The sequence below is a fragment of the Varanus komodoensis genome, unplaced genomic scaffold, assembly GCF_004798865.1.
Source record: "Varanus komodoensis strain SLA01 unplaced genomic scaffold, ASM479886v1 scaffold17, whole genome shotgun sequence".
In the NCBI taxonomy this organism is placed as follows: Eukaryota; Metazoa; Chordata; class Lepidosauria; order Squamata; family Varanidae; genus Varanus; species Varanus komodoensis.
The window spans coordinates 3,532,132-3,558,045 of record NW_025335505.1 but is presented as its reverse complement, the minus strand read 5'-3'; the positions used below and the strand labels follow the sequence as shown (position 1 = coordinate 3,558,045).

The 25,914-nt window shown below is 43.1% G+C and overlaps 1 protein-coding gene across 1 annotated transcript in view; it reads left to right on the top strand.

The window, feature by feature from the left end:
* The first annotated feature begins 1,519 nt into the window (after positions 1-1,519).
* The window catches only part of LOC123021510 (cadherin-10-like), a 90,174-nt gene continuing 65,779 nt past the window's right edge, over positions 1,520-25,914 (top strand). The window contains exon 1 of the mRNA XM_044426268.1: positions 1,520-1,750. Coding sequence (XP_044282203.1) covers positions 1,520-1,750 — 231 coding nt within the window. The remainder of the gene's footprint in view (positions 1,751-25,914) is intronic.

Below are 25,914 nucleotides of genomic sequence, written 5' to 3'. Positions count from 1 at the left end.
CAGATTATCAGAAAGGAGAGCACAGATTGGAGTTCAGAGGCAATAGTTTTCAAATAAATGCTTTAAGAACAAGTAGAAACATTTTTTAGAAATCTGTTTCTATTCCCACACAACATAGGGGTGGGTGTCGACTTAATGATTCTCTGAATAGACCTGTTGAAATCAGTGGGACCCCTGAAATCAACGGGACATCTGGAAAGGAAAATCTCAAGGCAGTTGGTGCACTTCTGCCATTGAAGTGCAGTAAAACTACCCTTGTAAGCTTCCTGGATGGGAGACTATTTGGGAATTCAGTGTAAACTTCTCCAGGTCTTTTGAAGGAAGAGATGGACATGGAAATGAGTAGAGTTCATATATGTGGAAGCTCCTGCTTCAGTCCCTAACATGTCCAGGTCAACATTCTCACATATCAGGGCAGAGGAAGACTATTGTTGAGAACTGCTGCCAGTTACAGTAGAAATCATTTGATTAGATGGATCAGAAGTAGAACTCTGTATAGGGCAGTTTCATACATTCTGTGCATGTATCTACATCCATTCACTGTATAAGGTTCTCAATGAAGCAAGCACTTTCTGGAGGGGGAGGACTGTCCGCAGTGTAGGTACAGTGCATGTAATGTACAGGCCTACATGCATCATTTCCCCAGACTACCCGAGTTTCATCCTGCCACGACCTCAAATGCAGATCAAATCCCATTCTCCTTTATCACTTCCACTCATGGCTGATGTCTTCTACATTAGTTTGTCCTGGAACTTTGCATCTTAGGAGATTTCTTTATTAGAAAGTTTGCTTCTTGTCATGTTGCATTTCTTCTGATGCATATGATGGCTTCTTTTGCCATTTAAAGCACCCTGGGGAACTAGCATTTCACCATTTCGGTGATTTCTAAAACTGCCTTTGTGTTAGCCTTTAAGTGCTTCTTGGTAACATGATTAATAAAATACTGGATTACTTGTAAATCAAATCAGGTGGAAAACATTTCTAGTTGTGGTATTTAACATGTAAGCACCAATGGTACAAATTCCCTACCCTGCGTGATGAATATTTTTAAATTCAGAAGTTTAAAGTAGGGATATTGGGGGGTGCAAGGGAAGCATGCTTATCTGCACAGTTCATTTTTCTTAGGCATTTCATCTTAAACTAAGCTGCCAAATGTATTTTGCAAACCTCAATTTAGGTGACAGTTTCTAGATAACCTTTATAGTTGCCACATCAGCTGTTTGTTTGATGCTTGCAGGGAAAAAACAATTTGCTATAAGATTTAGCTGCTATGCTGCCAAGAACGGTGAGAAACCTAATATAGTCAAAGGCATGTTTTCAGCTTACAATTACATATCTGTAACATATTTTCCCCCTGTTTGCTTTAAGAATTTGGATATGCACGGACTAGAGATGCACTGTTGTAAGTTGGTTGGCTGCATGATCCACTGAAGAAGGACCAAGTGTTCCATCTGAAGCAAAGTGTAATATTAATCACTCATCCAAAGGCACTTGGGAAGACAATTGGCAGTGGAAGACTATGACAATACCACAAGTCTTACTGATGCTGCTACTCTGGGTATGCCTACTACACCCCTGTTTGACAACAATGGTATTCACCAGGACTACAGACCATCAGCCTCAAAATTTTGTGGCCCAGGGAACAGGGAATGACGGAAAAGCTCTGCACCGCCAGAAACGAGGCTGGATGTGGAACCAATTCTTCTTGTTGGAGGAATATACTGGATCAGATTACCAATATGTTGGCAAGGTAGGTCTTAAGCATGTCTCCTCCTGTTATTTCCGTGCATTGCAGTGATTTAATGACAGGGAATGATCTTTGAAGAGAACGTTCCCAAATGTACTCACACATTTTGTTTGCTTTCTTAGGGGGAAAAGCCAGCAGCTTTGAAAATGGGCCAGCCCCAGAAATAATACTGCAACTGTTACTTTTCCTAGCTCCTTGATGACAGTGTTACATTTCTTTTGGTACATGAGTAAAGAACCACAATGCTTATGGAAATAGTATTTTATAAAATGTTTTATCTTTTCTGTACCTGCCTACTCCTCAGGAACTCAAGCTATCTTCCATCTTCCAGCATTGGCTCTGAGGAGAAAGTGACCCTCACTAACAAACCTGATGGAGAAAGAATTTCAGCATGAAATGAAGGATTAGTAATTTCATGAATGAAGGAGTTTTATGCTCTGCCAAAATATAGATAAAGGACAAAACCTTTTCTAAGTAATTCAACCTAGCTTGGCTCTCTTCAAACCTGATCCTAGACATATTTACACAGAAGCAAAAATAAACTGATATATCACAATATCTGGCCACACATGGCAACTCTTTCAATGACTCACCAGTAGCAAATCTATCAGAAATGTAGAAACTTGTTTTGACTGTAGATTCTTTCCATAACATATCAAGGCATGAAAACATCCTCGGAAGGTTATCAAGAGTTTCTCAATGAGACGTTCCGAAATAATGTTTCTACATTCCTGCAATGAACAGTCCATAGGAAAATATATGGGGTTCTGCAGGGCCTTTCTTAGAGAGGTATTTGCACATGAACTGAAATATGCAGCACTTCCATAAACCTCTGTAAAATGTTTGACCTCTTTGACAGATGTGGTGGGTTTTCTCCCTACAGATATTTCCTATGAAAAAGATCTCCTTAAAGTAGGAACTCTTTGCACTATAAGGGAGAAAAAGTCACATGAGTGGAAGGAGAACTCTGTTTGAACTTGCTTCTTTCCAGATGCCCATGCAGATACTTGGCATGAGGCAGGCTCAGGGAAAAGAGAAAGCAGAATGGAGTCCAGAGATCCAAACTGAGGAAATCCAATGGATTCCCACACCACAACTGGATTCCTCAAACATCCCCAATCCCACAGCTATGCATACCTGTTAGAGGGAAATTGAACAAACATCTCAGGACCAAGCCAGAAAAATCCATTGAGTTTTCACTCCACAAATGGATGGAATTCTTATACTTTACTTGTGTGTTTTCATAGCTTATTAGTGTGCAGAACAGCTCAAATAGTCAGGAGGTTGTTCTCACCTGACCTCTGCTTACCTTGTGGTTTGTTTATCACTGTATACCCATGCAATTTTTCTAGCAGATTTTATTGAACTGTATTTTATTTATTTATTTTTATTAAAACATTTTTATGCCGCCCCATTCGCCGAAGCCTCGGGGCGGCTTACAACATAGATAAAACAAGTTAAAATCCATATAAAATAATCTTAATTAAAACTCACATTATAAAATAAGCCGCCCTGGCCAGATAAAATTCAATTGTATTTAGCATTTAAAATGTTGCTTAAATAAAAAGGTCTTAGCCTGGCGCCGAAAAACAAATAACGACGGCGCCAGGCGGACCTCTCTGGGGAGCGCATTCCATAACTTAGGCGCCACCGCTGAGAAAGCCCTTCTCCGAGTAACCACCCTCCTAATTTCTCTCACGGAGGGCTCCCGGAGAAGGGCCTCTCCCGCCGATCTCAGGGGGCGACTGGGCAAATATGGATGTAAGCGCTCCTTCAGGTAACCAGGACCCAAGCCGTTTAGGGCTTTATAGGTCATTACCAACACCTTGAATTGGGCCCGGACTTCAATGGGGAGCCAGTGAAGCTGACGGAGAACTGGCGTCATGTGAACATAACGTCCAGTCCCCGTCAGCAGCCTGGCAGCTCTATTCTGAACCAATTGAAGTATCCGGACCGTCTTCAAGGGTAGCCCCATGTAGAGCGCGTTACAGAAGTCAAGACGGGAAGTCACCAGCGCATGAGTCACTGTTGCAAGGCAGTCGTACTCCAGGTAGGGGCGCAGCTGATGAATCAGCCGAAGCTGGAGGAAAGCGCTCCTCGCCGCTGTTGTCACCTGAGCTTCAAGTGAAAGCTCCGGGTCGAGGAGCACTCCCAAGCTGCGGACCTTGTCCCTAGGAGGGAGTGCAACCCCATTCAGGACAAGGTTCAGGTCACCTTCTCCGAAGCCCGAACCGCCAACCAACAGGACCTCCGTCTTGTCTGGATTGAGCTTCAGTTTATTGGCCCTCATCCAGCCCATTACCTCGGCCAGGCACCGGTTCAGTACAGCCACTGCCTCACCTGGATTGGTGGAAAACGAGAGGTAGAGCTGGGTATCACCAGCATACTGATGGGTCCGCAGCCCACACCTCCTGATGACCTCTCCCAGCGGTTTCATGTAGATATTGAACAGTAAAGGGGACAAAATGGAACCCTGCGGTACCCCATGGCAAAGCTGCCATGGCGCAGAGCCATAGTCCCCCAACACCACCTTCTGGAATCGGTCGTTGAGATAGGAGCGGAACCACCGCAAAGCGGTGCCTCCGACCCCCAATCCCGCCAGCCTATCCAGAAGGATACCATGGTCGATGGTATCGAAAGCCGCTGAGAGGTCCAGGAGAACCAACAGGGACGCACTCCCCCTGTCCTTCTCCCTGCACAGGTCATCGTACAGGGCGACCAAGGCAGATTCAGTACCGTACCCGGGTCTGAAGCCGGACTGAAATGGGTCCAGATAATCAGTTTCATCCAAGAGTGCTTGGAGTTGTCCCGCCACCACTCGCTCTAACACCTTGCCCAGAAACGGGATGTTGGCCACTGGTCTATAGTTAGCGGCCATCCCTGGATCCAGTGACGCCTTCTTCAGGACCGGTCGGACTACCGCCTCCTTTAAAGGGGCAGGCACCCGACCCTCCCTCAGAGAAGCGTTAACCACTTCCAAGATCCAGGTTCCAATCCCGTGCTTGGAATCCTTTATTAACCAAGACGGGCAAGGGTCCAGAAGGCAAGTGGTAGGACGTACTCGTCCAAGCACCTTGTCCACATCATCGGGCTGCAGTAACTGAAATTCATCCAATAATTCTGGACCAGACGGCAGCGTTGGTGTCTCCCTTAAAACCTCTGAATCAATAGTGGAATCCAGCTCGTGACGAATCTGAGCGATTTTCTCCCTAAAATGCTCGGCAAAGTCGTCACAGCGGGCCTTTGAGGGTGGAATCAGCTCTTCCTTTGGCCCTGGGTGAACCAGGCCTTGCACCACTCGAAAGAGCTCCGCCGGACGGCATTGTGAGGAGGCAATGGAAGCGGAGAAGTGTCTCTTTTTCGCCGCCCTCACCGCCACAGCATAGGCCCGATAGTGGGCTCTTAAGTGTGTTCGGTCAGATTCATCACGTGATTTCCTCCACCTACGCTCTAGCCGTCTCCCAACCTGCTTCATTGCCCTCAATTCTGGAGTGTACCAAGGGGAAGAGCGGGCTCTGCCCGGTGGGAGAGGACGCTTAGGAGCGATCGTGTCTACAGCCCTGGTCATCTCCCCATTCCACAGTTCAACCAGAGCCTCGAAAGGAGCACCCGTCTTGTCAGCCGGAAACTCCCCCAGAGCCTTCAGGAATCCTTCCGGATCCATCCGGCTCCGGGGGCGGACCCACACAATCGGGTCTGCACCCTTACAGAGGGAGATGTCGCTCTCGAGCACAAACCTCACTAGGAAGTGATCTGACCATGACAGGGGAGTCAAGCATAAATTCCTCACCCTCAGACCACCCTCTTCCTGCCCCGTCGAGAAAACCAGGTCCAGAGTGTGTCCACGTTCATGGGTCGGGCCGGTGACATGTTGAGACAGCCCCATGGCCGTCATGGAAGCCATGAAGTCCTGAGCCGCCCCGGTCAAACTAGCCTCGGCATGGATATTGAAGTCCCCCAGGACCAGCATCCTGGGGGTCCTCAACACCAGGTCCGAGACCGTTTCCGTCAGCTCAGGCAGGGAGACTGTTGGGCAGAAGGGTGCACGGTACACCAACAGAATCCCCAATCTGTCTCGGTCGCCCAACACCAAGTAGAGACACTCCAGCCCTGGTCTCGAAGGGACAGGAAGTCCCGTGAGAGTGATGGAGGCCCGGTAAACCAAAGCGACCCCCCCTCCCCTCCCCTCCGGCCGTGAACAGTGCTGGACCATATACCCGGACCATATACTGTATTCAAACCCTGACATTTGAAATAGATCTCCTTTTCCTTGAGCAGTTTTTTCTAGTATTAATTAATACAATACGTTTGCATCTGTGAACTGAGATTGTCTATGCTTTGCTTTTTAATGAACACTATATTCTCACTGAAGGAGGTAGTCATAGAGCAGTGGATGCTGTCACTGAGAGCACTCAGTGATGCCACATTACCCTGACTAAATATCTAGATTGCACTAGATCTCCTTACCCAAGAATGGATATTCAGTTCATATAACCTCATGTATTGCAAGATTACATGCCAGACTGCATATGCTTTATTATTCCAGATAGACCAGTTTCAATTGGAAAATCATTTTGACCTTTTCTGCTAAGAAAGCTCATGCAAAATCAATCCATGGAGTACTCTGGAGCTATGCATTATATTTGACAGTGATGAAATCAGATTTCTGCCCTCCAACCACACACATATTGGGACCTAAAACAAAAAAAGTGTGTGCCACAGGGTGGAATCCCAGCTCTGCATAAAGGTTTGGATCTACCTTAGTGAAGCTGTGGGTAAAAACTCAACTTGCTGCTCCACCCTTGAAATGAAAAAGATTTTGGAAGAGAAGGGGATAGAAAGTATTCTTTATTTCAGTGGCAGCACACCTGTTTTACCATAAAAGTTTCCAGGTTTAACCTGAGGGATCTCCATATTAAAGCACCTCAAGAATGGGCAAGCACATGGTAGGCATGTCATGAGTGGAACCAGCTGGAACCAGAGAACAGATTAGATAGCCCAGGAGGCCCCTTCTGGCTCACTCTGTTTCTCTTTTTCTAAGAATAAGGCTAGGAAATGCCCATGGCTGAGACCTTGCCCACAGCACAGGCAATACCCCACTGGAGGAAGCAAGCTTCTGACTTGATGCAGGGCAGCCTTGTTGAGAGGTTTCAGTTCGCAATCTTGATTTTACTTCTTCTGCTCCTGGCATACAGACTGGCAGCACCAGGTTCAAAAATTATATAGGAGCTTTTGTGGGATATTGTTTTATCACCCCTATTCAAATAATATGTACAAAATAATGTTTAGGATTCAAGGATCTATGGAAACATGGGGTATTATAAGGTGTTGCCTTCACTTAAAGGGATTCTTTTCAATCAATGGCTTATGTGCTCCCAGCTCTGCACGGGGGCCAGTCAGTGCCTGAGTGCAAGATCTTGACACAGGGTTGTTGGGCACTGCACAGCTGGTTGTGCAACTTGCGTTATCAAGTAGTTCTGTTACTCTAATGCAGTCAGTCTTCCCCAAGCAAGTGTTCTCTAGGTATTTTGGAATTCAACTTCCATCAGACCTATCCAAGATGAAAGTTGGTCAGTAATGCTGTGAAATGTCATCAGAACACCTGGGGGCACCAGACTGGAGAGCACTCATCTAAAAAAATCAACACACTTAGGGAGATTCAGTGTTGATGCTACAACAGACACCAGTGTCAGCTATCACAGTGATTATTTACTGGCCTCACCAGTGGCATACAATGCATATATCACATGAAAAGTCTGCTTCTATGAGAAATCCATCACATTTCAATGGTTCCTGAGCTCTCCTCATGTGAGATGCCACACTTTGCTCAAGAGTCGTTCCTGCCATTGCCGTTCTGCATATAAATAGACATTGCTTCTTATAAAGGCACATATAGAGTGTGCTTATCTAGAGAAAACAGAGAATGCTGCCTGTTTTACCATGCCTCTGCTGAAAAGTGTATCTGAAACATGCAGAGCTGAATTAATTATAGTTTAGTCCATCTGCCCCTCAGTTTCTGCACAGTGTGTGACTATCCAAGCTAAACACTGTCCCCACATCATGCGTAGTGATCCACCAGAGGTTTGATAAAGTCCCTGGCTTTGAAGTCTGCTGAAACAGGAAGGTTGTCAAGTGTCTGTTAGGCTGCGTATTTTTAATTGGAGAACTGCATCAAAGTGTGTCACATGCTGTGTAGGCCTGACACTTGGAAAAAAAATCAGAGAGCCAACAGGTGAGTACAATTGCAGATTCTAAGAGCAAAGCAAAGCAACAAAAAAGTATGAATAATAAAATTTAGTTCACTGCTCTAGTTTGTACATGATTAAACTGTTCAGCATATGTTTGAATTCTATGGACCAAGGAAATGGAATGTAATAATCCTACTTGAGAATAATCTACTCACTTGAAAAATTGATGCCTTTGTCCTCCCCCTCCTCTAATCCTTAGTTCCCCTTCCAGAAGATTTCAGTGTGGATTTCTTGTAGGGCAATCTATATGGGTACTTTTACAGTCCAGACCAACATTCCCCTAGTTTAAGAGTATCTTAGTAACTTTGCAGGTTAGCAAGCGAACCTAATGGAACCAAGGGCCCTTGTGTATTATTCTGGTGGTCATAGAATGAATCACAAAATTGAGCAAAGGAATAGATGTTCTGTGGAAATGTTAAAAGGTTTATAACTTTTTAACACTAGGCATGCAAGTTCTCTTCCATAAAGTACATTAAAAAGAAAGGACTGATAATTAATAAGGTACTAGGGATCAAGAGTATTTATCATTCATTAACACCCAAGGAACATGGCAGAGGGAGAGGTAAAATACTTCAAGACCAGGGTTGTTTATCTGTAAGTGAAAGCTGGTGTTAATAATCAACAATTCTGATTAACACCTCCTAGCTGAGAACAAAAATGACTTATTTGAGTCATTGTGCCAATCTCAGCTTCTTTTAGAAGCTCAGTTGCATGGTTTTATTTTGAACAACGATAATGAGGACAAAATCTGTTGCCCTGAGCACTTTATTTCCCTAGTGGCTTTTGATAGTTTTCTTTAGATGTGTTTATAAAAGCACCCTACCTGAAATGTTCTCTAGAGTTTGAAGCAATGAACTATCTGTTTTCATAAAAGCAGCAGCAAATATTCATTATTTCTTTTCTGAGTAATGGCCTTTCTGCAAGCAGTTACACTGGCCCACTTTTTCAAAGTTTCAGGTGCTGCTTTCGTTTTCACTTACATGCATACCCGTGCGTGCACTGAATAAGCAACAGGCAATGAATGCAATTAATGTTGTGCTGTGACTTAATCAATGCATGTGTGCATATGGATTAACAGTTCAATTCTATATATAGTTCCTTAGGGATAATCTCCACAGAGTTCCAAGGGACTTATTACCAGTTAATTCTGTATACAATTGCAGCCTAAAATATTGTGAAAAAGGGAATATTGAAATGGATGCAAAATCACATAAAGGCTGTATGTGGTTGGTGTTTTGATGAACGCTCATATGCACTTATGTGCAGCTTGTAAACTCTGCATGCACGACTTCTGAAATGAACTTCAGAAATTATTTAGGTTAAATAAGTCCCTTGTGTTGTAAGCCGCCCCGAGGTTTCAGCAAGGGGCGGCATAGAAATGTAATAATAATAATAATAATAATAATAATAATAATAATAATAATAATAAAAAATAGGATGGAGGGTGCAGCTAACCTACAGAACACTGGGTGTGTGGACAAAGTCATGGAACAATCATGAAACAGAAGGAGATTTTGGCCATTTCTAGTTTTCTTGTGCAAGTCCTTTCCACAGAATTAGGGAGTTGTTTGTACAGCCATACCTTTCTGGTTTAGGTACATGCTTGCATCTCTGCTTTTCCTTCCTTGCAACGGGAGGGAAAGCTGCTGACATCTCCCCACCGGCACCACCCCACACACACAATTTTGCCAAGGGAATGGGAAGGCAATGGACCCTACAGATGCAAGCTTTCCCTTGACCTGCCCTGAGATGCCATAGAATACCCTGAATCTTGCCCCATGGTTTGGGGCAAACCCACTGAAGTGTCTGCAGCAGCAGGGTGCTCCAAGACCAGCTCTTTCCTTCCACTTTAAAGGGGAAAATCTGATCATTCTATGAACACGACCAGAGCAGACACCTGTAGAACAACGTAGGTCAAATTATAAATGCTGGCATGGTAGATATATTCATCGGTTCAGCTATGAAGTAATCCTTTTCTTTTTAAATGAAAATCAATATATTTAAATATGCTTCTCCAGCTAATGAAAATAGTGATGAATATGTAGGGCATATACATGTAGGAGGTATATTGGATTTTATTATTGCACTATAATTTTTATAGTAATTTCTGTCATTGGATGAAAGAAAAAAAACATATTGCAAGGATGCAAAACTGACACAGTAGATATATTCTGTTCATAATCCTGAAATCATTTACCTTCAAATGACCCATGGTAACATCGAAATGGCTGGTTTGAAAATTGCAGTCTATTGATACAATCCTATACATGTTTTTGTTGTGTAAGTAGCATTTAGTTCAATGTAGATTACTCGTAGGTTGATTGCAATGATCAAGCACATAATCTGGGAAAATCTCCATTTTATCACAGCATTTGTGATATTGGCTCACCTTTTACCATCTCAAAGTACACTTTGTTTCCACCCTAATCCAGTGATAATGCAGTTTTACAAAAGAACTTGGCCACATAGCTGATCATTTATTGACTGATGGAGCCTGCCAGTGCTGGAGCGGTGCAAAAAAGCCAACTCCCTGCTGGAAATAGGCAGGCAAGAGAAGATAAATGACAAAACCATGTTTGCTTCCTGCTCCTCTCCTGTCTAGATTGCTTACCAGCCATGGGCAGGGAGAGGAATGGAGAGGATTATGAATGTACCAGATCCACCACCTGTTCCCTTCCTACCCTCCCCATCCTCATCTAAGGTCACAGCAGTGACCTTGGAAAAGGAACCACTGTGGGGCTGTGAGGGATGTGAGTAAAATTCCCCCTTGAATCTCCCCACCAGGTGGTAGTTCGATGCATGCCCCTGAACCCGTAGCTTGTTTCTGACTTGCTGTGGCAGATCTTCCCTATCCTATATCCTCTGTAACACATCATCCTGGATTAGTAAATCAAGTCCCCATAGTAAGAGCAGACCTAGAATTCTCAGTTAATTTTGTGCAATAAAACCAGAGTTTTAATATCAATTTATGAACACTTTTGCTCTATTGTACTTTATATATTGGCACGTATAAAGTATCCTGACTCATGAGGGAAATGGTTTAAAATCTCAATATATATTCTTACTTCGAACACTGCTCACTGACTCTCACCATCCCAGAATGTCTAAGACAAATGTTTCAGGGAAACATAAAAAAGGAAGTTCACATATAGCTAAGAATTCCTGTGCCCTTCTTGCATCCCATGTTTAAAGACATTTTAGGGAATGAACTCATTCAAGAGATTTAGGCTCTGTTATGTGGAGTTAAGCAGACCTCAGAAGAGTGATTTCACAAAGCCATCTTTTTGCAGACATGCAAAAGTCATAGTGGTAGTAAAGGAGTAGGATTGTATGAGCAGACCTAGATACATATTTTGTTTTTAATGTGGCATCAGTACATACAAGACCAACTCTGATCCACCTGCACTGCCTCCCTGTGTGCTTCCAACCTCGGTTCAAGGTGCTAGTTCTAATCCATGGTTCCTCAAACTAAGGCCCGTGGGCCGGATACGGCCCGCCATACCCATTTAACTGGCCCGCCCCAAAGGTTTTACACTCGCCAAGCATGTGCACGGGCGGGCGTGGGTGCACAGCTTGCTTGCAAGGAGGTCATTTTGGTCTCTCTCGTAGAAAACGATCTCCTTGCAAGCAAGCCGGTGCCTCACCCCATGCGCCCCCCCCATTCCCCACATTGTGTGCTCATGTGTGCACGTGCCCCACCCCCTCACTAGCCTGTGCCCCCCTGCAGGCACTGCCTTGGTGGCCCCTGCCCACTGCTGGCACCTGTCAACTGGCCCCCTGTTGAAAAAGTTTGAGGACCCCTGTCCTAATCTATAAAGCCGTACATGGCTTGGGACCCAATGCATGATGGAACAACTCTCCTGACTTCCATCTACCTTGACACCATGGTCTGCATCTCAGGTCTTCCTTCAAATGCCACCTTCACAGAAAGCAAAAAGGAGGTATGCCTTCTACTTCCAGGCATAGAATGGGATGTATCAGCTGTTTCAACAGATCAATTTTTATTGATTTTTAAAAGTTGTTTAATTTTGTTAAATGTGTCTATTAAAATGTTACGTAGTATTTTAATGTGCTCACACTATTATTCATCATCCATTTTTGTAATTGTACCTATGCTTATGAATCGTCATGAACTGCCCAGACAGCTTTGGCTATTTAAAAGCATTTCTACCCCATCCTTTACCAAGGTCTCAGGATGACAATTGATAATCGTAATTATAAAACATTACTCCATCTGAGGTCCTCAGAGCATAGCTAGCATGTAAACCTAAACTGCTTTCCATATGACACAATTGGCACAAATTTCTGTGGTTTTCCTGGCAGAATTACCATGCTTCTGCTCTTTCTGGATCTGGAACCTAGAGGATTAGCCCCACCACAGCATATATGTAGTTTATGGTAGAAGTATGTTGCATTCAAGTTGCATTACTTTAAATTTTGGAACTAGTTTATGGTAAAAGGTAAAGGTAAAGGTTTCCCCTTGACATTAAGTCCAGTCATGCCTGACTCTAGGGGGCAGTGCTCCTCTCCGTTTCCTAGCCAAGGGAGCCAGCGTTTGTCCACAGACAGTCTCCGTGGTCATGTGGCTGGCATGACTAAACACCGAGGTGCACGGAACGCTGTTACCTGCCCACTGAAGTGGTACCTTTTATCCACTTGCATTTGCATGCTTTCGAACTGCAAGGTTGGCAGGAGCTGGGACGGAGCAACGGGAACTCACCCCGTTTTGCAGATTCGAACCGGTGACCTTTCAACCAGCCCAGCAGCACAGCGGTTTAAACCACTTCATTTGAATTCATTTTTATTTCAGAATTTAGCCAGTTTGCATTTTCTAGTCTGTAAACACATTTGATATAATCTATGGTTTTAGTCGTTATATTTCTGAGCTTGCAATATGATTTGAAGACTCCAAAGGGGGGAAATATGCTGACAGCACATGGAAACATTTGCAACTTTGAAAAATACATGAATATATGCTTTAAACAATGGGAGAAGAAAGCATATATTTCAAAGAGGTACAAAATTGCTGCACAAATTTGAAAAAATAAGAAGAAAAAAAGTAATGCTGGGAATTTGATATGATTTTAAGCCAGAATGAGCTTCAAGATGGATTTTGGAGAACTTTCACAAGGTTGAGTTTTCCAAATTTTAATAAACCTATTTGTGGCAACTAGTTTCCCAGATATTTGGTGGATTGTAGCAGATTGTAGATTGATGCTTATATAAACCACAAACGGATTCCCAGCTTCTATTTTTTGTTCGCTTCAGAACTCATAGCTGTGTGATAAATAATTATAATCTTGGTGTCACCATCACTAACAAGGGTCAATGATATGGAGCTATATATCCCAATTTGATGGGGTCTTATTGGTGGGGATGCATCTTCTGGGTTTTAGAAAAAAAAGAGGGAGAGATGCCGACACATCTGACAATGTATATTTGAAAGTTTCAGGATGGTACTCTGACAAACATGGCAGATGAAACAGGACAATAATTATAGTTATAGAAAAATAAGGTCTTCATAACTTGTGCCCCACCAAACCAAATCACCCTAGCAATCTTGCAGGTTACCAGCCTTTCCTGGGTCCAGCCCATCAAATACAGGAAGTCTATTGCACTCGTGCTGGGCTGCCATATTGGTGATTGTGTGTAGCTTATTGGATCAAAAGTTGGACAAATCTGGTTAATCTAGTTCAGAAGTGTGCAGCTTTGATGGGTATTGTGTAGGAATTCAATGCTCTGACTGGAATCCTGTATGAAACTGCTTTCTCATGCTCAGTTCCACCCCGAAATTGTGAATGCTTGGGAATGCTAGCATCTTCTTTGTGTGAAGTACTCAAAGTATGTGATTATTTGTACAAAATATGCAATTTACCTAATTTTCTGTGCAAAGTGTACAAAGCACGCAAGTTAAGTGTGTGAAAGCAGAACTCCAACTCATTTCCCACCAGACACTGCAAAGGCTCAACATGAAGCAGTCTTGGGGCTGAGAGAAAGTGAGCATGAATCCTAGAAGCCAAGTAGAACAACTCTGATGGATTCCCACTTTGCAAGCCAAATTGCTCACACATTCCTACCAGAAGGCCACACCATTGTGAGCTGCGCCCTTCTGACCACCACTAGAAGAGGCTAGTGGCTTGGACTTGGGAGGCTTGAGATGTGTCTTGTTTCCCAGCAAAATCAGACTCTCAAACTACATCCAATGGCCAATGGGGTACAGGATTTTGTTGGGAAACAAGATAAGTTCCAATGCCATGCCCTGTTCCAAGCAGAATCACCCTTTCCCCCTAGTTTTTTGACAGACTGGGGGAAGAAGATTCTGTTGGGAAGAGAGCTGCCTCTTCCCCAAGTGCCTTGTTTTCCAGTATAATTGCTAGGAATGAGTGATACTGAGACAGTGGTGGTGGGGAGTACAGTGGGGCTCAGAAAGCTCCCCGTAAGAGGGCCACACATGCCTCAGGGGCACAGGTTGACCATCCTTGATCCATTTGAGCCCAGGATGCAGCCGAAATACCATTAGCACAATGGATAAGCAAGGTTTCTGTAAAAACTCATCCTTGCAAGTCCACTTGCCTCTTTCAGATCCGATGGAGAAATTATGTGTTACGTGATACTGAGCTCTGGATTTACCATGCACTTCCACTGTAGCATTGATCTGTCATGGCTGCCTCTCACATCTAAATAAGACAATTGGTGAAACCTTGTGCCAGCAAAGCAATGGAATCCCATTGATCTGGTAGCTGGGAGATTTAGAAGAAGGGCAGTGTAAGCAGTGGGCAGCCTTCCACAAGACATACAAGAGAATTACTCACTGGTGAGACGCTCTTAGCTACTGTAGTTCTGGGAAGTTGCCAGACTCTCACTTGCAAATGATTTGAGACTATAAGGCAGTCTTTTTCCCCTTTCCTGTCTTCCAGTCCAAAAAAGAAAATGCTGTGTAAAACAGTCTTTATTGTCCAAATGTCTTGGAAAACAAGTTTCTTTTTTAAGTTGATGGTTCCCCATCTCAAAAGCCTTCTTACCCCTTGGAAGAGCTGATTAAATTAGAATGATTTGTATTCACAGGAATAGCTAATGCAGAGGCAAAGGGGGAAAGCAAAGGTCCATTCAAATGTAATATATTTATCCAGTTGGAAATGGTATTTGTCATCACTTTAGTAACAGTTACTGGAATTATGATGATGATGCAGCAACAGATAATAATGTTTATTCAAACCAGTCAATCTTAAAGAAAATCAACCCTGACTACTCTTTAGAGGGCCAGATACTGAAGATGAAACTCAAATACTTTGGCCACCTAATGAGAAGGAAGGACTTCCTGGAGAAGAGCCTGATGCTGGGAATGATTGATGAAAAAAGGAGAAGGGGACGGCAGAGGATGAGGTGGCTAGATGGAGTCACTGGGGCAGTGGGTGTGGGCTTGGGTGGACTCCGGGAGATGATGGAGGACAGGGGAGCCTGGAGGAATGTTGTCCATGGGGTCGTGATGGGTTGGGTATGACTTTGCGACTAAACAAAAAATAAAACAAAAATAATCAAAAATAATAGCACATAAAACTCTCCAAAGGCATGAGTGCACCATGTTTTCACAAATAGCACAACTGAAAATCCTTCCATTTTACCAAGAATCTTTTTTTTCTTAGTGGGCTTCCCCCTACCCATTTCTTTCCCAAATCCTATTGACCTTTTAAATTACCTAATCTGAGAGTCTGGGATGAGTGTGGGAGCTTTGATGGTGGGAGGTGGTGGGAGGTAGGGGCAGTGACTTTCATCTCTCTTGTGGGGATTGCATTGTAATTTAAAAATCAAAGCATGGCTTTTTAAAAAAATTCTCACTATTGGAAGTCTTGTCTTTATGGAAACATAAGAACAAAGTGGGCCATCTAGACTGACCTCCAGCTCCAGCCGGCTCTGCTCATGTAATCCCCAACATGTGGTTGTCCAATCATTCCTTGAACACCCTCACTGATGGGGCCTCCATCAACTTCTGTGGAAGCCTATTCCATATCCTAGGGGTCCTAAGCATCAGGAAGTACTTCCTGACATCCATCCTGAAGTCTGGTTTCCTGTTTAGTTGAGCTTTACCCCATTGGAAGGCGTCCTGCTCCCCACTGCAGGGAAGAAACACTCACAGCCCTCCTCCACATGATATCTCCTCACAGACCTGTAAAAGATCCCCTTAGTGTCTCCTCTCCTCCAGGCTGAAAAGACACATTACCCTCAATCTCTCCTCATATGTCATCCCTCCCAGCCTGACTACCACTCTTGTGATCCTGCGCTGAACTGATTCTAACCTAGCGTTGTCTCTCCTATAATGTGGAGCCCGGAAATGGATGTGGTAATCCAGTTGTGGATGCATAAGGGTTGTGTAGAGTGCTATCAACACCTCTCTAGATCTGGAAGCCATGCTTCTGGCTACACATTCAAGGGTGGCATTTGCCTTCTTAACCCCTGCATCACACTGCTGGCTCATGTTCAGCCTGCTGTCAACAAGTACCCTGAGATCCCTTTCACAGGTGCTGCTCATCCTGTACCTGTGACACCTATTCCTGTGTCTCAAGTGCAAGACCTTGCACTTATCCACACGGAATGCCATCCTTTTGTCCTGCTCCCACTTCCACAGCAGGCCACCTGCTCCTCAGTAGTGGCCACTGCCCCCACTTTGGTATCATCTGCAAATGTGTGTGTGTGTGTTTGTCATGATTTCATCATTTACTCAGTCTAGGATAAAAAAAGTTAACTTATTATTATAGCAGGAAGTTTGTTTGCTTGTATCTTTCAGAACTCTATGCTTCAAAGTATAATTATGGATTGAATGTGTTGCCCTTGCTGTACAGAAATGACATGGTTTGTTTCTTAATAAACATAAACGGAAAACAGCGGGCCATTTTTGCCCCTCTGAAAAGTTCTGCCTGGCCCACCTGTTGGCAACTCAAGGCAAGTGGTAGGTTAAAAAAGAGTTTCGGGGAGAGGGGGGTGGGAAGAGAGAGAGAGAGAGAACAGACCTGGGCAGGGGTGAAGCATCAGGGACAGAGGGGTGTTCTTAATGAGGCTTGGAAATCAGTGGTGGATGACTGCGGTAAGACCTCATTACCATGGAGGAAAAAAGCTGAATAAAATTAGACTGTCCTTGTGGTTATTGACACGATCGCTCCTAAGCGTCCTCTCCCACCTAGCAGAGCCCACTCAGCAAGATGGTATACCCCTGAGTTGGGGGTGATGAAGCAGGCTGGGAGACGAACAGATGGAGGAAATCTTGGGGCAACTCTGACAGAACACACTTATGTGCTCATTATCAAGCCTATGTTGTGGCAGTGAGGGCAGCGAAGAGGCATTTCTTCTCTGCTTCCATTGCTTCCTCACAGTGCCATTCAGTGGAGCTTTTTGGAGTAGTGTGAGGCCTGACACATTCTGGCCAGGAAAATGATGTGGTTGGACCTTTGGCAGCCCACTGTGATGAATTTGACCAGCACTTTAAGGAAAAAATCGCTTAGATTCCCCCATGATCTGGACTCCACAGTTGATATGGTTCCAGTATGGGAAGTGTCCAGATAATCTAGTCCATTATTATTGGATGAGTTTCAGTTATTGTGGCCTCATGATGTGGACAAGGTGCTTGGAATGGCACGTCCTACCATGTGTCTTCTTGACCCTTGCCTTTTTTGACTTCTTAAAGAATCCAGTCACGGGATTGGTCCCTAGGTCCAGGAGGTTATTAACACCTCACTGAGGGAGGGCCAGGTCCCTGCCCCTTGAAGGAGGTGGTGATCCAGCCTATCCTGAAGAAGGCATCTCTGGACCCAGAGGTGGCCGCCAACTTTAGAACGGTGGCCAACATTCCATTTTTGGGCAAGGTGCTCAAGCAGGTGGTGGTGGGACAACTCCAAGCACTCTTGGATGAAATGGATTATCTGGACCCATTTCAGTCTGGCTTCAGTTCAGCTATGGTACTGAATCTGCCTTGGTTGCCCTGTATGATGACCTGTGCAGGGAGAGGGACAGGGGCAGTGCATTCCTGTTAGTTCTTTTGGATCTCTCCAGTGGCTTCCAGTTGAAGTCCAGGCCCAATTCAAGGTGCTGGTTTTGACCTGTAAAGCCCTAAATGGCTTGGGACCGGGATACCTGAAGGAACGTCTCTTTCCTTATCCACCCTCAAGCCCCTTATGATCTGCAGGAGAGGTCCTGCTCCGGGAACCCTCCCTGAAGGAGGTAAAAAGGACATCTACTCAGAGTAGGGCCTTCTCTGCAGTGACAACCAGATTGTGGAATGCAGTCCCTGGAGAGGTTCACCTACCACCGAGCCTGTATTTTTTTTGGCACCAGGTCAAAACCTTTTTATTCCATTGTTATTTTAAAAATTAGTATTTTAATGGTTTTAACAGTCACTTATGATTCAATTTATTTTTACTGGTTATATATTGTTTTATTATATTGTATTGATTGTTTTATTGTATTCTGATTTTAATATCGTAAGCCGTCCTGAGATGTCATACATAAAAGACAGCATATAAAATTTTTAAATAAATAAATAAGTAAATAAATATTGATGAACATTTATTTTCGTTAGTTACTTGGATGCACTGCCATTCCACCTCCCCTCCCCTCCCATCTCTCTGGTTGTACTCTTGTTTCTTTGTTCTTGCTTGGGGATTCCTAGAGCTACTGCTGCACCACCTGGATGATGAAGGACTCCTAGCAGGCAGCAGCAGTGTTCTCCATTGCATGCACTCACGCGTGCAGGCTTGCACAATAGGTAAAGAGAAAGAAAAAGGGCATGATTTGTGGAGGGGAGTACTGCTGGGCAGCCAATCAAGCACCATCTCGCTCCTTCCAGCAGGGTCAGCAGGGCTATAAATACGGTGCACCTCTGGTCCATGAAAGGGTTGCAGGGCTAGGCCGGCCTGGCTCTGTCTGAACAGATGCTGTGTGCATGTGACAGCAGGGAAGTGTGCAGGATGGAGCAGGGGAACTCCAGTGCGTGTGCTGCAGTAGGTGGCTCTGAGACAGGCAATGCTGGGAATAGCACCGTTAGCATTATGCTAGCATCATCTCCCCATGGCTGGTTTTGGTTCCAGCTTCAGCTTTTTACTTTTCCTTGTTGCTTGTGGTTGCTGATCTCCTTTATTCATTTGTGGGTGGAATCCTTTCCCTCAGGACCAATAAGGAAAATCAGTTCCCACAAGAGTCCAATTAATTCCTTTAAAAATCTTTTCATAGGATTGTTACTGAAGAAATGGAGTTCGGGAGTGCAACTGAGTCTGTGCTTCCATGTTGTTTATAATGAATTTGAGCTTTGTGTGTATGTGATTTGCAAACTGATGAATTCTTATTTGGATGTGCATGTGTGTGTAATGAATGCAGTCCAGTCTATATGCCTGTAACCCACTGAATTTGATGGATAGCAAGCATCCTGAGCAGGACAGGATTACCAAGGAAGCAAAGGTTACTTCTGTAGTCTTTCTGTTCAGCAAAACACTGACATGGCCAAGTTGCCAAAATGCCATACTGTGGAGAGGGGTTGGGAGAGGCCAAGGCGTTGCTGTGATCCTTTCTCTTTGCCTCCTCACCCCCTGGCATGTCCATCAGATCCCTTTTCCAAGGCTGCAATTCTCTGGCAAACAAAAATCCTTTCAAATTTGCAGTACTGCAGTAATGTAAGATTACACTTATCTTCACTGTCATCATCATCACCAAATATACATTGGCACTGATTATTTACTAGAATGTGCTAATACCCCAAGTGCTTTTTTAATAATACAATATATAGTGCTATGCTCAGAAGTAAATCACATTAATGGGACTTAGTTCCACTTAAGCATGCGCAGTAGTGTGAACAATGTCCTTTCCCTCCCCCTCCCTCCCCCCTTGCTTTTGGTGTTAAAGAAGCAGGACCCAGAGTTCTTGGTTCTGGGGTTTGGTTGAACCGGTTTTAAATCCAGGCCTTTTTTTTTTTACTGTTCAGCAACTTGCCTTGACTCATCACTGAGGGCCATGCTGGGAATCCATCTTGCTTTGCTCTTTAATGTATCTCAGTCATACTGTGAACATGCAGCTTTACCCATCTTTGCCCTCCTTTTAGTGGTGCAGACTGATGCCTTGAAATGTCTCTTCCTGGCTAAATTCTCCTTGTTTAAAGCTTGCTTCTATTTCAGTCATTGACTCTTAATTCCATGCTGCCTCAGTTTGCTATGCGTGGAATGGCTTTCTAGTTCTGCCATCTCACTTCACTTTAAATCTCAAAGAAGTTGGCCTCTTCTACCAATGCTTTTCTCTGAGTTGTTATTTATACTGGATACATTTGTGCGTTGTGCATGTTTTCAAGTCAATAACAAAAAGGCCTGTTCTCTGTTGGTTCTGTGAACTTACCATGCTGCATTTATTTAACCCAAGCATTTTCTCTCTTGCACTTAGTGACTTGAATTGCCTGTTACCTCAGTTTGCCAAACTGTGAAATGCAAGACTTTGAGTGGGGTGTTACTAGCCTAGGCTTGTGCAGTTGGACTAAGGGCTTGGGAGTTTGAGAGACAGAGAGATGTCTACTTCCCTATGTGATCTGTTGTCACGAACCATTTGCACTTCACAAAGCTGTTCTTTGGCAAAAGCTCCTTACTTTCCAATGTAACTCCAGTAGCACTAAACCAACTAAGAATGAGTCGCTGAGAATGCACAGAGTGGTTCATTGAAGTTGGGGAACGAGCAAGTGCTTTCAAGCATCCTCCTTTTGAGTACCCCTGGGCCCCATCCCTCTGGGATGTCCTTTTTGGAGGTAGGGGAGCCTCTTCTCTGCTCATTGCCTCTAGATAGTCTCTCAGTGCTGACTCATGGGTTCAGGAGCTGTGCCTGGATTAGCTGGCTGCAGAAGTTCTTCTCCCCTGCCTGCTCTCTGCAGTGTAAATCCCGATCATTCTTAACGTCCATCTGAACACTTTGAGATAAGCCCCTCCACTTCTTCCATTTCAACATCTGAGCAGTCTGGTTCCCAGGACCCCGCATCACCTGATGAGTCCATATCTACCAAACCATGAGCATGCAATAAGAATAGTTGGCATTTCATTCCTAACATCTGTGTACTCAAAAACTACTAATCCCAGGATTCCTTTTGTGCAGACAGGAGATAGGAAAAACAAAGCACCATAGGAATCTGGTCTATTGTTCCTCAGCACCATGGAAACCAGTGCTGCTGGTTTATTTATTTTTTTACCCTGACCTTCCAGATAAAATGTCTCAGGACGGCTTACAATGGTTGGATTTATAGACTTGATTTATAAACGAGAACATAGCAGGTGCATTAATCAATCAATCAATCAATTAATTATACTTATATATCCCAAGGAATCCGAGGTGGCTTCCATAATTTTCCTCTTCTTTGCAATCTTCTTCACAACAACAACCCTGTGAGGCAGGTTGTGCTGAGCAACTGTGACTGGCCCAAAGCCACCCAGTGAGCTCCAAAGCTGAGTAGGGCCTAGAACTCAGATCTCCTCAGTCCCAGTCCTGTACTCTTAGCCACTACACCACACTGGTTCTCTGTCTACATATCTCTATATACCATTACCAAAAATGAACCTATATTTATTCAACAGGCATGTTTTTATGCCTGGTAAACACTGGTAAATATATTCTGTGAATTCTATCCCAAATTCAGAGCAACTGAATATTCCATTTAGTCTTAAATTCGAGGGCATTGGATCCCAAGAACTGGAAGAAGATTCCCAATGGAAAGCAGTTTCTAAATAGGAATGAGTGACACTGAAAAAACTTGTCCAGTTTGACCTCAATGGACTTTCAACACATTTCTGAAAAGTGAACTCAGCTAGGATGGCTGAGTTTGGATTCTGTGTACTTGCTCAAAATATCTGAGCAAGTGTAAACAGCCTGGATTGCTTTGGGCATCTGGCAGTACAGTAGGAAGGAAGGGAGGGAGTTGTTACAGTGTTTAACTTGAGAAGCAAGTAAGCAATCTCTTCTCACTCCATCTGCAATGCCCAGCATTGACTGTCTTGCGTTTTTGACAATTTCAAATGAATTAAAAAAAAGACCTCTGCCTTAAATATGCATGATTTTTGTTACCAAATTACTAAATCTATAAACTATGCAATTTATGCTAATTATGCTAATTGCCAAGCAGAGGCTCAAATTCTGCACAGATTTTATCATTAGATGGAGTCAGTATTAGCATGGGGCTAACAGACTATAACTGGCAAGGCAGAAATTAAAAATCCATTGGATTTTCTTTCCCTATTGGATTCCTCACACTTTCCTTGCTTCTGAAAGTCTACTTCACAAATATCCTACAGATATTTATAAGAAAGTTATTTGTGAAATACGGCATCTAGGTCTTTTGAAAATTAGTATATATTCTTCCTCCCATTTTGCTATTTTCCCATGAAGTCAGTTTACAAAAAACAAAAAACAAAACAAAAACAGGGAGGAAGAAAACCACGGGAAAAAAACAGAACTGTATTTAATTATTAGCAGTGCATCTTGAGTCTTAGAGACATTTTGCTTGATGCCAGTGACTGTACTAGGAGCTGAAAGAGATTTCAGAAAGCTGGCACTCATTAAAAATTGCAGATGTTCTGCTCTGGGATAACAATGGTTAAGGCACCTAGCTGTTTGTTCTATCAAGTATGAACTTACAAAAGAAACCAGCAGGATAAGATTAGGACCAAGCAAAATGTTATAAAAATAGACTACAAACTTCATAAACGTCTTCTTCTGCCCGTATGTTAAACAGAAATAGTGAAAATTAATTGTGGAGATGCTGGGAGGCTTAGTGAAAAAGCACTGGGTCAGTCAAATTCACAAGAGTAAATTCACAAATATTGGGAATTAAATTTCAGTATTAAGATAGAAATAGTTACTTTTATGAATGATAGGATGGGGTTGTGGGAAGGGAGTATTATAAACTGCACTGAGCCCAAAATAATGATGCTTGGATCTTGCTCCTGGCCAAGCAGTCTTCTGCTGAGATGTTTAATGTAAGTATGCCAAAGCCATATGAAATTTCTTTTTGAGAGCATCACCATCTAACAGTATCATCAATAGAAAGTCTCATTTGTAGCACAGCCGTTCTTGTAGCATATGAGTCATCACCACCATCCCAGAAGGCTTCATCCCTGCATTTCATGGCTATGTTCTACCATACCATCCTCTGGTGCCACTTACAGCTCAAATCACCTCTCTTTGTAACTCCTCTGCCAGGAAAAAAATCACATGTCCAGGGGTATACAGGGAGAAAGTGTTCCAACTGTAAGTCTGTCAGTGATTTGTGGGCAACTAAATCTTGCCTGTTACTATGGTTTGGCTCAAAGTAGGATCTAATAATGGTTTCAGTTTAGAGATCAAGAACAAACTGTGATTAGCAGTAACTACGGTTAAGTCCATTCAGAAGTCAGTGTGCACCACAGTTATTCCTAACTAGGAAAGGGGAATCCATGTGGTTGTGTAGAGGACAGCAGGGAAAGAGGTGTGCTTACCACCAAACACAGGGTATGCTTATCACCAAGCCATCATTTGCAAGTGTTACACAAAAGGAGTTCCATGCACAAAATTTGCCTCATTTGCAGTTCGCACTGGTTGCCATTATGCTACTGCGCTAGGGGTTTATCTGAGGGCTGGCACAAATAGCTTTGAGAGATTCTACCTCAATTTTTGGGGAGATCCATTGGGAGGGAGAAATTTACTAAATCTCTCCATGGAGAGGCAATAATCTCAACAGGTAGAGCTTGTACTTTGCAATGATACTAGCATTGCTGCCACTGCTGCTGTTTTATACCACTGCTAGGCTTTACTCCAGTTCTCACTTTTACTTTTTTGTTATAGTCTTAAAGATTTAATTTTCGTACTTTATTTTCTGTTCTAAATTTTAAATTAAATTGCTATGGATCACCCAGAGACCTTTGGCTGTTAGGTGGTATAAAACATATCCAACAAGCAAAAAATCCCAACACAAATATGGAATCTTGCCATTCAGCATAAAATTACTTCTTGGCAATTCTAGTTTCATTTCAGTAAAATCAGGTTCTTAGTCACCATCATTGAGGGCAACTGTTTAAACTTTTGCCTTACATCACAAAGACTTGGAGTTTGTTTTTAATCAGAGGAACTCTCAAGATGCAATGGCAAATTTTCTGCTAGATACCAGAAACAAGCAAACACAAATGTTGTTTTCTGAGGATGCAGATATGTGTCATAATGGGGAGGACATAGAACTTCAGAAATCACAACAGCAAAGGCAAATGCATTCCAGTTCCAATAAGAAATAATTAAGTATGTGTACACTTTCACAAGCAAAGGGCAATAGCCGTCCATAGAGGAGCTTGCAGCTAGCTACAAGCCATGTGAAATTGGCCAGAAACAGTACCTTGGATTTCTCTATCTCAGATCTTCCAGCTCCTGACATTTTGCATAAGCAAACAGATTCCAGCCTTGCTAGTTTAATGAGAGCTGAAGTGAGAAAGAGAAAATAAGCAATGATGCTGAAGGTCATCAGGGAAACATTTGACAGAATGAGAAGATGGTTCGGTGCGGCTGTGCAGTCAACAAGCACACCTATTCCTTTAAACCTCATGCATGTCTCTGAAAATGAGAGCCACTGATTAGAAAGCACAGCAAAGTAACTAGTGATTTATAATTTCTGCTTCCAACAAGAAAAGGCAGGCAGGTAGGTTTCCTATTTTCAAATGAACACAAAAAGGAGTAGCATGAGATGTCATAAGCAAGCAATTAGGGTAAATATTTTAGTAGTATCCATAGATTGGAGAGAGACATAAACCTAGTTTAGAAAAGCAAGCAAGATATCATGTTTGCTCTGCATGAATGACTAAATAGTTATTGCTGGAGATTAAGTAGTCTCTGTAAGAGAAACAATAAGGTGCAACTTGTAGAGTGAGCATTACTGGAACATATTTTGTTCAATTAAAATTTCTGCTGTCTAGAAGTGATATCACCCAGCAAGTTAATGATTTTTCCCTTTTCCTAATGATGTCTACATTAGAAATCATTTGCAGAATGTTGATTGCTTTATTCTTAAGGGTGGAAAGGAAACCAGAAATAAAGGAGTAAATAGAAAATTGATGTGTGTGTACCAGGGACATGGGAATTTTTTCTTTTCCTGTATAAAAAGAGAATATTAATATGGAGAGTCTAAGAAGCAAAAGGTCCTTGGATTAAAAGGTTTGTGTGTGTGTGCACGCACACACACATGAACATGTGCAATAGAATGCCTGCAAGTCACTCTACACTAACTAAACATGGCAGAATTTTAGGACTACCCATAAAACTATACTTATAGAGAGATGAAATTAAAAAAAAGTATTGGAAAATTAGCTCTTAGTTTCCTGTTCTTCAAATGTATTGTGTGATCACCATAGATTTGAAATCTCTGTGATTCCATAAAAATATGGTATATCCATCTTTTGATTTACCTGAATGCTTTGGATGTTTCCTAAGCTAGATAGGTGGATGTACGAAATGGCCCTTAAACTATCTAAAAATCAGAAGAAGCATACCACCTGTTATGCAGTGATGATTCTCTGGGTTCCTATGTGCATTACTTTTTTTTTGCGGGGAGGGGTAAAGGTACATTTAAGATTCTACAAAAGCACATGTAAATATTTCATGTCTGAATGCAGCAAGCCATGTTTAAAGCATTTCTGTTGATACCCTAGCCAGAAAGCTGAGATTGGCTATTGCACTCTCCTGGGAACCCTGGATTTGCTACTGTGGGAAATGTTCAATCTAGAACAAAAACAAACAAAACTAAAGAACTGATATGGTTGGAACAGAAATCAGAGAATAAAGATGGCTAAAGAACCAAGGACAGATCATAATCCAGGGCACTGGACCTTACAAAGGTGCTGGACCCTGATGAGTTACACCCGAGAGTACTTTCTGAGTTGACAGGGGTTCCCTCAT